General features: G+C 41.6%; 1 protein-coding gene across 1 annotated transcript in view; it reads right to left on the bottom strand.

The window, feature by feature from the left end:
* Nucleotides 1-13955, bottom strand: part of LOC147449045 (uncharacterized) — a 209403-nt gene extending 195448 nt beyond the window's left edge. The window contains exons 1-2 of the mRNA XM_086521529.1: nucleotides 13804-13955; nucleotides 12432-13206 (exon numbers count right to left, since the gene is read on the bottom strand). Of these exons, the coding sequence (XP_086377655.1) occupies nucleotides 12432-13168 (737 nt within the window). The 5' untranslated portion in view covers nucleotides 13169-13206; nucleotides 13804-13955. The remainder of the gene's footprint in view (nucleotides 1-12431; nucleotides 13207-13803) is intronic.
* Between the last annotated feature and the right edge of the window lie 3691 nt (nucleotides 13956-17646).

Here is a 17646-nt window from a genome sequence, read left to right as displayed (position 1 = left end):
ATGCTCACTATGTTCATGCTATTTTCCGCTACACACAAGTTACTAGGCCATTCAATGCTACATTGGTATTAGAGCACAAGGTTTCTCTTTTCTTGCTCAAGAAGGGAGGTCCTCAAGCTAGCTATAAATGGTTGGTACTATTAATTGCATTTGACTAAGTAGAATAGGGATTTTTCGGCCTTGCAGTGCACCTGCCTTCATGCAGATAACAAGGCATCACCGTTGAGAGCTATGGTCTTAATAGTGGAGTCCTACGGGGCTTGCCTATGGCTTAACCACTATTGAGCTATTAGAAGCTTGACATGAGCCGGTGCTGTTTTGGTGTTGAGCGATCCTCTCTTCTATTTCTTGCAATTAATGGTATTCGAGCCACGAGTACAGTAGCTTGAATGCTTGTCTAAAGGGGTAAAGAGGAGTAGCATCTAGGACTTGGAAGTGCCAAAGTACACCTAAAAGTTGTTAGAATGGCTGACAATAGTAAAGAGAGTGAAATTAATGTTGATAACTTTGATTTTTCTAATGAGCAAGCTATGGGTAATCCATCCCTCCAAAGTGAAGTGCAACAGCAGCTTCGTGCTCATGGGATTCTCCAAACTCCCCACCATGACAAGAGAGTACCTAAGAAGCCTCCTAGTGAGACTCCCAAAGAGGCCTCTCTTTGATTCGGAAAGAAGAAGAAGATCCATACAAAGGGCTCAGAAATTTTCTTCTTGATGACGCATCTCCTTCTCAAAGGAGAACTCAAGAGCCTCCACCAAAGAAATGAGAAAGAAGTGAGTCTCCTGCCACCTCGGTGGAGATGGCTCCACGAAGACGGCCGGCCAACCACTCTCCATCACCTCCAAAACAGAGAAAACCATTGCACACTTCTCCACACCATAATTCAAAGAGGGATGAAAAAAAGCAAGAGAAGAAAAAGGCAAGAAAGAGGACACCCTATTCTCCATCTTCTTCATCGTCTTCCTCTTATGAAAGTGATGGTGCAGACAAAGAAGATCAAGGCAAGAAAAAGGCGAGAAAGAGGTCACCCTCTTCTCCATCTTCCTCAAATTCTTCATCTTGTGAAGAAAGTGATGGTGCAACTTTTGAACCATCAAAAAGAAGAGGCCATAGGAAATCCTATGCCACGTGGAAGAGGTCCTCCAAGCTCAAGAAGTTCAAAGAGAGAGAGAAGAGCATCTCTTTCCTTACCTACGATGGCACCTTTGGTGCTACGGACAAAGTCTTGGCCTTTATCCAACAATTTGATGCGGTGTTCGAGATGAGGGCTTCACGGAGTCCTCTAAGCAACACCATGTAGCTATGCACTTTCAAAAGTCCGCCAGACAATGGTGGTCTTGCCTATGAGCCAGCGGTGAAGCTCCACGAACATGGAAAGCTTTAAGAGCTTCCATTATGAAGCAAATTTTGGCCACCGATGCCAAAGAGAAAGTACTCACCGAATGGCGAAGCTTGAAGCTCTCTCCCTACGAATCCATTCACAAATATGTAGACAAGTTTTGGGACTTACAACTCAAAGCCATTGTCTTCAAAAAGTTGGATTTTGGAAAGTAAAAGCAACAATTTTGTGTGGGCTTAACTGAAGAAATGGCGGAGTATGTCAACTGCCAAAGGCCACAGAGCATATCAACGGTTATACACCATAGTATGGTAGCTTCTTGAATCAATTTCCAAACAGAGGCTAAAAGAAAATCTAAGCCAACAAAAAACAAGGGTTCCAATGAGCCTAAGGGGAAGGACAATGTCCAAAAGTTTCTTAAGGGCAATTCCAACAAAGCTAAGGAGAAGGGAGTTTACAAAGGCAAAAAAAAACTCTCCTGAAGAGCTTGAGCGTTATCGCAAGGACAACCGTTGTTTCAAGTGCGGCAAGCAAGGACATGCGTACCCCGCTTGTCCCAAAAAGAACACCCGCCATGAATTTCCTAGAGCTACCTTGGTCAGAATCCAAGAGGAGGAAACTCACCACAAAGGATCTCCTCTATGCCATGCTTGGGGAAAGGTAAGAGAACATGATGCTTTTATTCTCTTTGACCTTGCTTCTACTCACAGTTTCATATCCACAGAGTTGGCCACCAAGCTAGGCATCCAAACCTACGAGATGAGAGATGTGCTACCTGCAGACGGTGCTTCCAAGGGGCAAGAAGCTTCAGTCACTCCCTTAATCGGGAAATTCAAGATGTCTTTATTGATGACATCCCTTGTGAGCTACCTCCTGAACGAGGCAATGATGACCATGCAATTGAAATACTTCCAGGAAGTTCACCGCCTAATAAACCTCCTTATAGAGTTTCTCAAGCTCAAAAAGAGGAGATTATGAGGCAAGTGCATGAGTTAGTTGAGAAGGGTATGGTTAGGCCTAGCTCATCTCCAATTTGTTCTCCTGTGCTATTAGTGCAAAAGAAAAACGGCACATATCGTATGTGTGTCGACTATAGAGCACTAAATAGGATCACTATCAAGAATAGGTTTCCCATTCCACGGATAGAAGACCTATTTGATAAGCTACAAGGGTCCGCCTACTTCAGTAGGATTGACCTAAAAAGTGGCTATCATCAAATAAAGATAGTTGATCAAGACATTGTAAAGACCGCATTTCGCACTATGTTTGGTCTTTACGAATATATTGTCATGCCTTTTGGCTTGACTAATGCACCAACCACATTAAACCGCTTGATGGAGAAGCTATTCGGGCCTCACCGAACCTTTACTGGAGTGTTCTTTGATGATATCATCATCTACTCTAATTCATTAGATGAACACAAGCAACACCTCCAGGTAATATTTCAAGTTCTAAGAGAGAATAAACTTTATGTTAATTGAAAAAAAAGTAAATTTTTTCTTGCAAGAGATTCAGTATTTAGGTCACATTATCTCTCAAGATGGCATCCAAATGGATCCATGAAAGTTAGAGGTAATAAAAGGATGGCTAAACCAAGGAATCTCCATGAATTAAGAAGCTTTATAGGTATGTGTGCACACTATAGACGCTTCATAGAGAGGTTCTCACATATCGCAGGACCATTACATGACCTAACAAAGAAAAATGTTAGGTATACATGGTCTGCTAAGGAGAACAATGCTTTTCAAAAGCTTAAAGAAAATCTTATCTCTTAATCTGTGCTTACACTACCGGATCTCTGAAAGCCATTTGAGGTCCAATGTGATGCTTGTGGTGATTGCCTTGGAGCTGTTTTGCTCCAATAAGGGCATGCCATAGCCTATGAAAGTCGAAGGCTTGACCCTGTTGAACAAGCTCCAGGCATATATGAAAAAGAACTCCTCGCAATTCTACATGCCTTAGACTCATGGAAGCACTATTTATGAGGGACTCCTTTTATTCTGCGAACGGATCACCAAAGTCTTAAGTACTTCATGACGCAAACCAAGCTCTCCGACAAACAAATGAGGTGGGAAAATTTTCTTTCGCAATTTCATTTTTATATTGCTCACATTGCTGGCAAGCATAATCAAGTAGCCGATGCACTCTCAAGACAACCGAGAGTGAATGTGGTTTCCATAGCAACTCACAATGATGTATCTTCTATGATAGATGAGTATGCTATTGATCCTGATTTTAGAGGTGTGAGTTCAGCCCTTGCATTAGGGAAGAAAGAGGAACCCTTTACTTTACAAGATGGTTATCTTCTCTATGGCAATAGACTATGCGTTACTAGCTCACTACGTGAGAAAGTAATGTATGACTCTCGTGCTCCTCCTTATGCAGGGCATAGAGGGATTCAGTCTACCCTAAAGGGGATTGAAACATATTTGTATTGGCTTACCATGAAAGCAAACATAAAAGAGTATGTTTCTAAATGTGTGGTATGCCAAAGGACAAAGTTTGTTAGAGGGAAGCAACCTGGATTTCTTCAACCTTTTCCAATCCCGGATTCACCATGGGAGAGCATATCCATGGATTTTATCTTTGGATTGCCTAAGTCTATCCATGGGAATACGAGAATATGGACGATAGTAGATAGGTTCAGTAAAGAAGCTCATTTTATACCTGTCAAAAATACTATCAAAGCCCATTAAATGGCAACCCTCTTCATTTCACAAATCTTCAAGTACCATGGCTTTCCAATGTTCATAGTGTCGGATAGAGATCCTATAATGACCAAAAATTTCTGGAACGGTCTCTGTGAGAATTTAGGGACAAGTCTAAACTTATCTTCGGCCTATCACCCGCAAACGGATGGCCAAAGTGAAATAGCTAACCTAACAATTCTTGATCTACTAAAAGCCTATGTAACGGAAGTAGATCAAAGATCCCAATGGGAGGAGTACTTACCCTTAGTGGAGTGTGCCTACAATAACAATGTACATACTTCCATGAAAAAAACACCTTTTGAGGTAATTGAGGGAAGATAAAAAAGTCCCTTGCTACTTAAGGTACACGGGAAGATCTTTGCTGCAGATGAGTATAGCCGAGACCTACAAGAATCTTTCCAAAAGATTAAGGATGCTATCTCTATCTCACAACAAAGGCAGAAGGCTGCTGCTGACAAGCACAAAACAGCCCAAGCCTTTAAAGAAAATGATTGGGTCTTACTCAAATTTCCCAAGGCTCGATTAAGGCACATGACGGGCAAGAATCCTACGGGACACCAAAAGTACTATGCTATGTTAGCAAAAAGGTACTATTGTCCCTTCCAGATTCTTAGGACAATCAATGAGATGGCCTATCAACTCAAGTTGCCCAGCCATTGGCTCATACACAATGCTTTCCATGTGAGCCTTCTAAAGCCTTACAAAGGAGAGCCACCACAAGAACCAACTATTGAAGACCCAACGGAGATCGAGGACCAAGAAGAGGTGTTGCCCCGAGTCGATTCTCCGACATGAAGAGGTGGTAAGACTATCCGACGATATCTTATTAAGTTTAAGAATTATCCTTTTGGAGATGCTAGATGGATGCAAGGCATACAATTAAAGGATAACCTAAACCTTTTCAATGCTTACAATGATTCCCTAGAGTAAGCAAATGTACAAATGTTTAAAATGAACAAAGTTTTTGTCTTATAAGACTCTCTTTTTCTTTATTGTGCACAAATGTGAAGTAGTATGCATGCTTAGATCAAGTTTGCGGAGACGACGTCTCCCAAACACCAAGTAGAGCTTGTCACTCTACTATGGAAGATTGATAGGACTAATGTGCAGACATGCTTGCGGTAGCTTAGGCTCTCAAGCGCCAAATGGACTAGTCACCCGTTCTAGAATGATGACGTAGGGTAACATAGGGATCCTCTACCCACTAGAAAAAGGACTAATGAATATGCTTTATCTTCTCTACCCCATAGTCAAGGACGACTATGATTTCAAGAGAGAGGTAATAACTAATATCTAAATCTCCTAAATGATTTTATCATTCTAAACTGACCATTTAATATGGGAAAGTGCCAGGGGAGAAAAAGTTAGAATACTAGTTAAGCTCGCAGACAAACCATAGTAGGGATCTAAAGGAGAGAAAATAGGGATCCAAAGGGGGGGGGCATCTGCAAAAGAGCAATGTGCAACAATGGGCTTAAAAGACCCTAAGGTTCAGCCCATTAAGACTTCCAAAATGCTAAGGTTCCAAAATTCAAAGGTTGTGTCCAAAGGTCAAGCACTAGGAAAATTGGATGCTTTGTGTGTGTACCAAAAGTCTTCATGGCTCCTACATAGGAGGGGGCGAGCCTTGCAAGTAGGGAATGAGAGAGAAACACACACACAAGCTCCCTTTACACAAAGGGAATGAGGGACACATGTCAGCTCCCTAGCCCAGATGCCCACAAGGTGTACTCAAATCCTATTGGATGGCCATGGAGGTGAACCAATGAGAATTAGGCTAGAGTAAATCTAGTTTAATTAATTTAAAACCACTTAATAAAAGAACCAATAAGAATTAATCTCTCTAGAAGACTATTGGACAGTCTCCCCAGGGGTGCAATGAGCAGTCAACAACCCAATGGCTTGCCTGATTCCTATTGGCCAGGAGACAAAGGGGTCCAATGAGAGTTTAGTTGCATTAATTAATCACCTAAAGCTCTCACAAAGAGGGAAAGGGGGACGCATGTCAGAAGGCTATCACTTATGCTCTTGAAATTCCATTGGCTAAGCCTAGAGAGGTCCAATAGGGTGTAAGCATGAGCAAATAGCAAGAGGGTTGACCAAGAGAGAGGGGGCTGATTTTCTCAAGGAATTATGGCATACGCACTCACACTAGTCCATGTATGGAGTAAGAAGACTCTCTCTCTCTCCTTCTCAAGCTTTAATGGAAAGCTTATCACCTACTCCAAGCTTGTGAGAAGGGAAGCCTAAACCAACAACTCTTGGCTTTGTGATGCAAATCCAACCAAGAGCCAAGCATCAATGCATGCTCATCTCCTCTACCATGGTAATTACTAACCTAAGCTATGCTAATATGAGTGATTATGTGAGTAGATGTACATCTTTCTCGTAATACTACTCCTCCTTTCTCTCAATCTACTCTCATACCCCGCTAGCTCTCACCATCTTTGAAGGTGTGTGAGGTCTTGGGTATAAGACCGTGAGGGAATTGATGTTGTGTTTTATAAGTGTTCTGCTTAGTGCTTGAAGTTTCCATCTTCATTGCACTAGCTAGTATTGAAGGAAGACAAAGAATTGTATTGTAAGATGTCTCTCTTGATGGGAGAAACCATAATACAAAGCCTTTTGGAGGGGGGACCTAAATCCGGTCCTGAACCGTTGTCAATAGCTTAATTTCTCTCTGTTTTAAAGTATTATTCATGCTATCTAACTAGGTGTTATACTCTTTGTTGCTCTGCACTATTGTTATTCTCATTAGGAATCTAGCTACTCTAATGAAATGCTCATTATGTTCATGCTATTTTCCGCTACACACAAATTACTAGGCCATTAAATGTTACACCACCTTTTTTAATTAACAACAGGAGGACACCAAAAAAACAAATTAAAATAAAATGATGCCCACCCTTCTATCCAATGATCCATATGCTACCAAGAATTTGTACTCATTGGTTGCATCTCCTTTTTGCTCAAAATATTAGTACTCAAATTAAACCCTTTTTCCAAAACTTGGAAACCTTGCATACTATGATTGAAAGTTTTTAACCTAAATTTTTATATTCTTGTAGATTCAATCACCTTCAAATTCAAATTTTTAAAGTAATTCTTAAAAAAGGAAGGGTTAATATCCTGTTAATATTATATGCAACAACCCAAGACATAAAAAGCATCCCCTTTTTTCAAGAAAAGTGAGAGTACATGTAACGAGTTCCTTGCCCTCACAAACCATGTTGAGATCAAGTTTCTCAATGACCTTCAGAAACTAGGGTCTCCCACTTTACTTACACCAATTCTTTTAAAAAAATAACTTAAACTTACCTATGAGATAATGTGGATCCCTTTATCGAGCCCACCCAACTTTATATATAAAGTTGGGTGAGCTGCATTATGTCATAGCTGCATTATGTCATAATAATAAATATCTAATTCTCCTAAATGATTTTCTCATGTTAAACTGATCATTTAATATGGGGAAGTGCCAGGGGAGAAAAAGCTAGAATATTGGTTAAGCTAGCAGACCGGCCACAGTAGGGATTCAAAGGAGGGAAAATAGGGATCCAAAGGGGGGGCCATCTGCAAAAGAGCCATGTGAAACAATGAGCTAAAAAGACCCTAAGGTTCAGTCCATTAAGACTTCCAAAATGCTAAGGTTCCAAAATTCAAAGGTTGTGTCCAAAGGTCAACCATAGGGGAATTAGATGCTTTGTGTGTCTACAAAAAAGTCTTTACAATCCCTACGTAGGAGGGGCGAGCCTTGCATGTAGGGGATGAGAGAGAAAGCCACACACACACACACACAAGCTCCCTTTACGCAAAGGGAATGAGGGACACATGTCAGCTCCCTAAGCCAGATGCCCACAAGCTGTACCCAATTCCTATTGAATTAGGCTAGAGTAAATCTAGTTTAATTAATTTAAAAACACTTAATAAAAGAACCAATGAGAATTAAGTCCTCTAGAAGACTATTGGACAATCTCCCAAGGGGTCCAATGAGCATTCAACAGCCCAATGGCTTGCCTGATTCTTATTGGCCAGGAGGCAAAGGGGCCCAATGAGAGTTTAGTTGAATTATTAAATTACCTAAAGCTCTCACAAAAGGGGAAAGGGGGAAACATGTCAAAAGGCTATCACTTATGCTACTTAATTGTTATTGGCTAGCCCTAGGGAGGTCCAATGAGAGAATAGCAAGAGCAAATAGCAAGAGGGGTCGCCCAAGAGAGAGAGGGGGGCTGATTTTTGCAAGGCATTACACATACACTCACACAATCTCATGTGTGAAGTAAAGAAGACTCTCTCCTTCTCAAGCTTTAATAGAAAGCTTACCACCTACTCCAAGCTTGTGAGAAGGGAGGCCTACACCAACAACTCTTGGCTTTGTGATGCAAATCCAACCAAGAGCCAAGCTTCAATGCATGCTCATCTCCTCTACCATGCTAATTACTAAGCTAAGCTATGCTAATATGAGTGATTATGTGAGGAGATGTACATCTTTCTCGTAAGATACTCCTTCCTCTCAATCTACTCTCATACCCTGCTAGCTCTCACCATCTTTGAAGGTGTGTGAGGTCTTGGGTCTAAGACCGGGGATAATTGATGTTGTGTTTGCTAAGTGTTTTTCTTAGTGCATGAAGCTTTCATCTTCATTGCACTAGCTAGTCTTGAAGGAACACAGAATTGTATTGTACAATGTCTCTCTTGATGGGAGAAACCATAATACAAAGCCTTTTGGAGGGGGGACCGGCTCCATGCAAATCTGGTTCTCAACTGTTGTCAATAGCTTAATTTCTCTCTCTTTTGAAAGTATTGTTCATGCTATCTAACTAGGTGTTATGCTTTTTGTTGCTCTCTCCACCCAAGCACTCTTGTAATTCTCATTAGGAATCTATTCTAATGAAATGCCCACTATGTTCATGTTAATTTCCGCTACACACAAGTTTTTAGGCCATTAAATGTTACACATTAAGGGGTCCACATTGTTCAAGAGGATACATCGAGAGGAACTCTGCTAAGTCTCAACCTCTAGAATGGCTACCATAAAGTAGGGTTTTAAATTCTTAAGGTCTATTAGTACAATGATGAGTTTTTTTCAAGGTTCAAACTTCAAGATTCACAAATGTTCTATGCTATTAAAGAAATCCTAGTGAATACTGAAAGAGATCAATCAAGCAAGTCATTAACCTCATGTGTGAAACTAGAAGCACAAAGATGAGTTCCTTAATGGTTAATTAAATTTGCATAAATTGGCACTCAAGCAAGGTCACTCATAGCATTAACGATGCTCATATTTCTACGCTTATAGGCTTAAGAAGTAGCTTAATATCGCCTATACTCCCTCCTTAATGCGTCAAAATGGCTATCATATTTTTATAACAAGAAACAAGGAAACCTTGGTCTTAAAGCTCTTGCTTACTAGTTGTTGTTATGGCCTTTTCCCTCAATTTTTGGGATCCATGTAGAGGATTTCTCAAGTAAATTGTTCTACGAGGTTATGGATGTACATTTGACATTTGTAAGCGAGTTTTGTATATCTACATGCATGCATGCTGTATTTTTTCATTATCTAGATTGTATTACAAGTAGGGCCAATACGGATTACTTAAAACATTGGTTTGTACCTAAACCTGATAGATTAACATCTTAACTACTTTTTTGTTAAGTTACATATTTTGAGGTAAAGCTAAGCCAAATGGTAAGTCCTCTTAATTTTGTTTTTGCAAAATCACTTAGAAACTTAAGATAAACAGATTTTTTTCATTATGCGGGTTTACCTTTTACTCAATTGGATATCTGATTTGAAGTACCGATAAAAGAGGTTATATATATCTTCAATCTCACACTTATTCATGAATCCTTCTAAACTCAATCGATTGCTATTGGTGATTTTATTGCATAATGTTCATTTTCGGTACTTTATTCTCAAACTTAGTATTTGTGAGTAAATGTAGACTACGTCACAAATAAGCAAGGGTGATTGAACCAAAGAACCTTTTGAGTATAATTTTTTTTTTAACTGCAATTTACAAAAATTTTCAATTCAAAATAGTAAAAAAGTGTTTGATATCTTATGTCCTTCATCGTCCCATTGGTCACATATACAGAGATCCATTGATTTCTATAGTGTGCAAATCTCATTCCAGTGTAGATTATCCAATTTCGAAAACATCAATTTATTTAGTACAGATCCGTTGATTTAAGTAACACCAATGCAGATTTGTCGGCTAAAGCAACACACCCCTGCTATCCGTGTAATTTTGTCAATCCAAGCATATAATAAAAATGATTTGGATTATATTGATATGAAATTGAATTTAGTTTATGATGATGATGACATTGTTTATGGATTTAAAATTGATTGTGGATATTGAATGATGATTGTGACTAATGATATTTTGATACATCAAGATACGATATATAGTGCTTATTTAAGTGGTGTAGGATACTAACATATGTAGTATATGAATGCCCAAAAGCTCAAAAAATTAGAAGTTTTAAGTTTTTAAGATTTTTTTTGATACATTATGTTTATGTAATTTTAACCATTGTCTTAAACAAACTATGACTTGCATGATAATAATATTGCAATTGAGTATTGTTGCTTTCTTGATAGAAAGGTATGTAATGGTACTTCAATTACGATGCATAAACATATAATTGTTGTATGGTTACCACGTGGCAAGCAAACTAACAAGTGACAAGCAGACTAGTTGGTGACAAGCTGGCTTATACAATTTAAAGATAGCATGTAGATATATTAGTAATTAAGATCTTTTTTCAAGCAGTAGCAATTTTATATCCAAGAAGCCGATTATAATTCTCATCGAGCATTCACGAGCGGCTATAGATAAATATGTGCAAGAGAAAAATGCTCGCTCTTGCACGAAGCAAGATTGTACCTAGTGCTTTGCATCTCTCTTCGTCTCCCCTCTCATCTCTATTCGCATGTAGGTATAGCACTCCAAAGGTACCCAACAACTCTCTCTCTCTCTCTCTCTCTCTCTCTCTCTCTCTCTCTCTCTCTCTCTCTCTCTCTCTCTCTCTCTCTCGTGGTCACTATTTTAGGTATGCATGTTTCATTTTCTTGGTCCTAGTAGACTATTTTGTGTATTTTGCAGGCACTCCGCGCTACCATTTGTAACAACATCTACAAAAAATGCTCCCTTGAAGATTGTTGGGATAGCAAGATGGCTCCCTCTATCTTGTGCACCAAGGGTAAGATCTTTCACGAAAATATTTTGTATAAAACTTGACTATGACATTTGCTAAGGTGAGAGAGGCTTGGTAAAAGTTTCAAAAGAGGCATAAGAAGATAATTGGGAACCATTGCAAGGTTTGTAGTTAAAAGAAGATGATTGGGTCCTTCCTACTTTGACAAGATCAAGCTCGCAATAATGAGTGAAAGCCTAGTATGAGATATAATAGTCCTTTCAAGATTCCTAAGGAAGATGGATGATATATCTTTCAAGTTGCAATCCCAGATCAATGGAGTGTTTTTCACGTGATTCCTATTAGTTCTTTCAATGAGAAATAACAAAGGACACAATCCTTTAGGAGCACCTACAGGTTGAGGAAAAAGGTGGCAGAATAGTAAATCCACAGGTACTTGGTGAAATTCAAGAATTTTCTAGCTTTGAATGCCAAGTGATTGAAGGAGGGACATCAAGCGGACCATCGTCCTCAAATCTTAACCTTGAGGCACTTGGTTGGGAGCTTGCCATTTTAAGAACAAATGCATTTTGAACGGTTTTGTTTCATGTGATCTTTTTCAGAGAGGTAAGTCACGTACTCCACTCCGTTGTCATCATATCAATTCTCGTTGAATATAATAATATACCCAAAACATTAAAGTGTTTTGAGCTTTGGTTCTCAAAATCACTCATCTTTCTCTCTAATCATTGGTTTCCCTAAGATCAACCAACCGTGGCAAGAAAGCTTAGCATTTTAGCAATTGGTTGGCAAGAAACGGTCTTAGGATTGTGATCATGTGGAGTTATTGACAAACTTCTCATTTCTAATTGGTTGATACCGTTTGTGTTGATCAAGACGACTTGATCATTCCTAAAGCTCGCCCTTGGGTGCATTGCCCTAGGAGCTTGGGTGCAATTGAAGTCTTTGTTGTCTCTTCTGTTTTGAGAAGATGAGGACGGAGGGTACCCATCCTCGACTCCTAAAACAAAGAACAAAGCATTCCTAAAGCTTGACACAATGTAGACAGTGAATCTAAATCATCAAAAGCATGCACTGTAAGTGCTACAAGCAGAGTGGAATTACGGAGTTAGTTAAATGTGGGTGATATACAAAATAAGCAAAGGAAATTTTCTTTAATTAAGTGTGACGAATTGAGAAGGTCATGATATGAGGCATTGTAAGAGAGAGCGGCTTACTTGGGACTTGCAAACTCGAAGAGCTTGCCCGTGGCGGAGAAGATGATGAGCGCAAGTTGGGCGTCGCAAAGCACAGACAGCTCGTACGCCTTCTTCAGCAATCCATTGCGTCTCTTGGAAAACGTCACCTGCCGGCTGGTCGTGTTCTCGATGCGCCGGATCTGTATTTTACCGCGTGAAGCACTACTGTTATTCTGAATATTACCAGCCGGTCCTCCCTTTTCTGCTCCCACTCCAGCTGAACTCCTCACTTTTTGAGGGCTATTCATGTCCAGGACCTGCGCGCAGCTACTGTTCATGACGCCACCAGCCACCCCGGGGCTCCTGATCACCGCAACATTCATCGTCTGTGCATGAACGGCCGCTTGCATTCTTATCCCACCGCCTGCACAGTCAGGCTGTACTGTAAATACCGTCACCCCTGGCACATCATCGCCCTCGTCATCGTCGTCGTCATCCTCATCATCATTGCTGTTGCTGTGATCCGCACTCTCCTCCACGTTCATCAACTCCATCTGCTGATGATCAGCTGCCTTCGATCCTTCCTGACCATTGATCATGATCCCCCCCATTACCGTGTCCCGCGGGGGCCCGTTGATGTCCGGCTTCAGATACAGCAGCTCCTGTCTGGTACTGTCCATGCAGGTGGCAGCCGGACCATTCTCAGTTATGATAACCTTGGCACTCACTCCCACCACTGCTGCCGCCGCACCGCTGCTCCCGGCTTTCAGTGCCATCCTTGGTATTCAGCTGCTCCTGTCCTAGCTGCCACTGCCTGCCACATATAGCATTATTGAAAGTTTCGTAGGTCAGTGTCCATTTTAGAGTAGGTGGAAAGTAACATTAAGTTCAAAAGCGCATGTGTGGACTGTACAATGTGACATACAGAGAAAGAGAGAGGCCTAATTGGTAAGCGCAAGAACAACACTACAATTCTCGCACCCTAAATTTATTCAGGGAAATTATAGAGAGAGGAGAACGTTGTAGAAAAATTTAGCAGGGCTTCCAGAGGTCGTGGACGCAGAGAGAGAGAGAGAGAGAGAGAGAGGTCACATGAGGCCGAGCTCTCAAGCAACCCTAGAACGTGCAAGGCCAATATTGCGCCTTGTCTCTGCGTGTCTGCACGAGAGAGAGAGAGAGAGAGAGAGAGAGTCTTCTGTTTGCTTTGTAGAGAGAGGGGGGGAGGGCTTTACCTGTGATCGCTAGAGAGTGTGTGTGTGTGTGTGAGAGAGAGAGAGAGAGAGAGAGAGAGAGAGCTGAGCGCTTGTTTTATGTGTGAGAGAGGGATCGATTAGCTCAACTGTGTGTGCGCGCGCGCGCGCGTGTGTGTGTGTGTGTGTGTGAGAGAGAGAGAGAGAGAGAGAGACCTTGCCTGCAGAGCTGCCAAAGCCTGGTTTGAAACTTTGAGGTGGGTCTTGGCACCTGCTGCGATGAGATCGAAAGAGTAAAAAAAAGAGGGGAGGGAGGTTGCTCGTAAGGGAAAGGAGGAAGAGCGGTGCCGCGGACGCACCAACCCTTCGAAAATGACCGCAATGGGAAAGCTTGAATTATTTGCTCATTTGAAAGTTGGAAATTTGTTAAAAAGCAAAATGGCACGTGACCCCCCTCTCTCCACCCAATACCGCCCCGCCACGGCACGACAGCAACTTCCTGTCCACCAAAACGAGTACCCTCGTTTGTGAATGCGTGCCCACGTGGCATGGCCTCATTGGATTCTACTCACCCGTTCAACTTGGTACACCTTTGGCATGGGGTCTTTTTATTATGCTCGGTACCCTTCAGGTAAATTTGTTGGCCCTCCCCAAAAAACCTCACCAAGGGGATGAAAATGAGGAAAGAGATCAGGACAATGGTAGCTCACTTGTGTACCTTGCCCTTCTTGTGCATTATTACCTCTCTCCTTTATAGTTACCGGTGCTCGCGAAAAGCATCAGTCTTTTTCGAATTCATCATCGAACATCGAACCATAATTCTTTTTCCTAAAAACTGAAGGTAAATTCTCTATACTAGTATTGTCGACGGCCTCCTGCCATCTCTCTCACGTACCCTCCATCTCTCTCGTTGAGCACGTTAGGCTGCAAGGGACACCACCAGAAGTTCACCGGATGAAGCAACTTTCGCCACATTTGGGGGGGGGGGGATCCTTCCCACTTTTATAATAGTATAGATAGATTTAGAGGTTTGTAAAGGAAATATCTAAAACTGTAGGTTTTCTCACCCTCAAATTCAAATTTAGAGGTAAATCTCAAGATTGCTAGGTGGGATTACGTAAAACCTAGGTTCTTTTAGAAGTTCACTGAAATTTCTTTTCGGGACATATCATCTACACATGCAATGGCCAAAGACCATTACTTTTACCAGTGTCACATTATCTTTGTGGCAATGAACCTAATCGTCTTCATACTACATACTTGTGTTTCCAAAAATAACAATTATTAGTTTTTAGACGCCCCCCCCCCCCCCCCACCCCCTGCCCCCCCCCCGCCCCGGCCCCCCCTACCCAACTCTCTCTCACACACGCAACACCAACCACCTTATGTAGCCCACTTTTGTGTCTGCTCCCTTGCACCCACTCCTCTATCGTATTGGCATCCTCTAAGCATGCCACCTTTCTCCAACAACCCCTAACTAGCTATCTGCTCGTTGATTCTCTCACCCATGTCAGTGTGGCCATAAGCCTTCAAGTTGAAAACATAGGTGATTGCAGTTGGAGAATGGCCTACCCTTCATATTAGGTGAAAACAACAATCATTTGGCCTTGCTCTATGGACACAAAATCGGTGCCACATACATTATTTTCATCAATTACGAAGTGGATTGCCATGAGAGAGAGAGAGAGAGAGAGAGAGAGAGAGAGAGAGATGCTCGCATGACAAAGGGGGTTGCACGTGCCTCCACCATTCCCCTAGGGCAGTCACTTATCAAAAGATCCCTATATCACGTGCGTTCAAGAGGTAATTAATAATACGCCAATATACATACTATACTTACACTGTGAGCCTATTTAAAAAACCCCCACCCCCCTCTAATGTATACATAAAAGTATACATTTTGATCTTTTAATAATCTTCTCCGGTTAACTCACGTGATATCATACACATTCTAAAAAGTGACCGCCCCGGGACCATTCCACACTTCTCACCATTCGACTCTTCACATTCCCATTACTATCTCTCATTCAAGTTGTGGTTTCAAGCCTCGTCTATTGCGGTGACTCATGTCTTCACCGTCATATATGATGATGAGCTTCTATTTGAACTCTAGAGTAGAAGCACCATAACACCTCCAAGAAGGTTCAAATTTTGGCTTACAACAGTCACCGTGTAGGTAACAAGCTTTCGATCTTGTGATGCAGAAGTCTATAAAGCCTCTTCCACACAACTAACATCGCCCTTCCCACCTTCTTGTTGAATTCACAAAATGGTTACTGTGGATGAGCCCATGTTTCCCTCTACAAATAGAACCACCATAACACATCTACAAAGGTTCAATTTTCAAATTAGAACAACCTTTATAGGCCCTAAACTGGAGCTAGCTTTTTACCTTGTGATGCAAAAACCCATAAAGCCTCTCCCTCACAACTGATTTTTCCTTCTCTTCAACTAATCAAAATGGTTACTATGAAGTTTCATGAGTTGCAGTAGGTGGCTAAACCAAATCAGCAAGTTCCTTTTAAAGGATAGGTGTAACCTTTCTTATGTTGCAACTTGCTACTATGGGATGTCCAAGCCCCTCCAATGGTGCCTCTAAAGGGCATATGGTGATCCCTGTTACCTTCTTCTTCCATAAAGTCGGTCTCCCTAGAGATTGTTCTTAGCGCTCTTCTTCTCCTTGGTTCCTTACTTTGTCTTACCAAGCATAAATACATCCTTTAAGTTTGGTTTCAATACCCAGTTGAGAAAAAAGGACCTTGTATTTTGGTTGTTGTATTTGCTCTCATCATACTTGAGTTATACTTTATCTATATATACGCCACAATAGTCTCGGCCACAAAATGAGGAAAGAGATGAGGACAATGATAGGTTTGTACCTCTCCAATCCCCTTCATTTGATGGTTACACCCTCTCTTTCTACATCTCCTTATCAACTTCACACATGTATAGCAAAAATATGGCCTAAAACAATCCATCTTCCAACACTATTCATGTGCGCAGTGAAAAGGGTTTGAAAAGAGAATAAAAAGAGAATTGACAACCCTTGTGGGTGTTTTCTCACTTGCTTGCATAATGTCTTTCGTAACTTTTGGATGACCGTTATCTTTTCTCGTGTGCTACATGCATGGACCACGATTGCTCATGGGATTGGAATGGAGCGAGGTTTGGAGTGTGCTTATTTCAGATATTTTTTAGATGTTGCATTTTATCGAAGCTATTGGAGTGAGCTCTGGGAAAGAGATTTTATTTTCGTTATCCATCTCTCTCTCTCTCTCTCTCTCTCTCCCCCCCCCCCCCCCCCCCCCCCTCCCCTACCCTTCCCTCTCCAATTTCTCTCTCTCTCTCTCTCTCTCTCTCTCTCTCTCTCTCTCTCTCTCTCTCTAGCTCAAGCTTAAGCTCAAGTGGGCACTTGAGGGGGAGTATATAAATATATGTGTGTGTGTGTGTGTGCGTGCCCCCCCCCCTCCCTCGTCTCTCTCTAGCTCAAGCTCAAGCTCAAGTGGGCACTTCAGGACGAGAGAGAGAGAGAGAGAGAGAGAGAGAGAGAGAGAGAGAGAGAGGAGAGGGAAGGGGGGATAGCGGAAGAGAGAGCTAGCTCAAGCTCAAACTCAAGTGGGCACTAGAGAGAGAGAGAGAGAGAGAGAGAGAGAGAGAGAGAGAGAGAGAGAGAGAGAGAGAAGGAGAGAGGTATATATAAAGGGAAAAGGATAGAGGAAAAGAGGGAAATACAGGTAGAGAGAGGGATTGAGAGAGAGAGAGAGAGAGAGAGAGAGAGGGTAGGGGGAGGGAGGGAGGAAGAGAGAGAGAAAGATTGAAGCAGTGGGAGATAGGGAGAGAGTGAGTGAGAAGAGATGAAGAGAGGAGAGAGGGAGAGAAAAACTGAGTGTGCTCCAAAAATTTGCTATGAAAACTCTATTTGGAGGGCTCTTTTTTGAGCAAGCTTTCAAGGAGCTTTCAAGGCAAGTTTTTGTTACTAAATTTGGTTAGTCGAGCAATACCCAAAGAAAGCTCGCTCCAAATCTCAACTTGATTGCTCATTAGAAACTAGTATAGCCTTTTTT

This window comes from Adiantum capillus-veneris, chromosome 10, assembly GCF_014529385.1.
Source record: "Adiantum capillus-veneris isolate H3 chromosome 10, ASM1452938v2, whole genome shotgun sequence".
Classification (NCBI taxonomy): Eukaryota; Viridiplantae; Streptophyta; class Polypodiopsida; order Polypodiales; family Pteridaceae; genus Adiantum; species Adiantum capillus-veneris.
The sequence above is the reverse complement of the archived record's forward strand: the minus strand, read 5'-3'. Positions and strand labels throughout refer to the sequence as shown.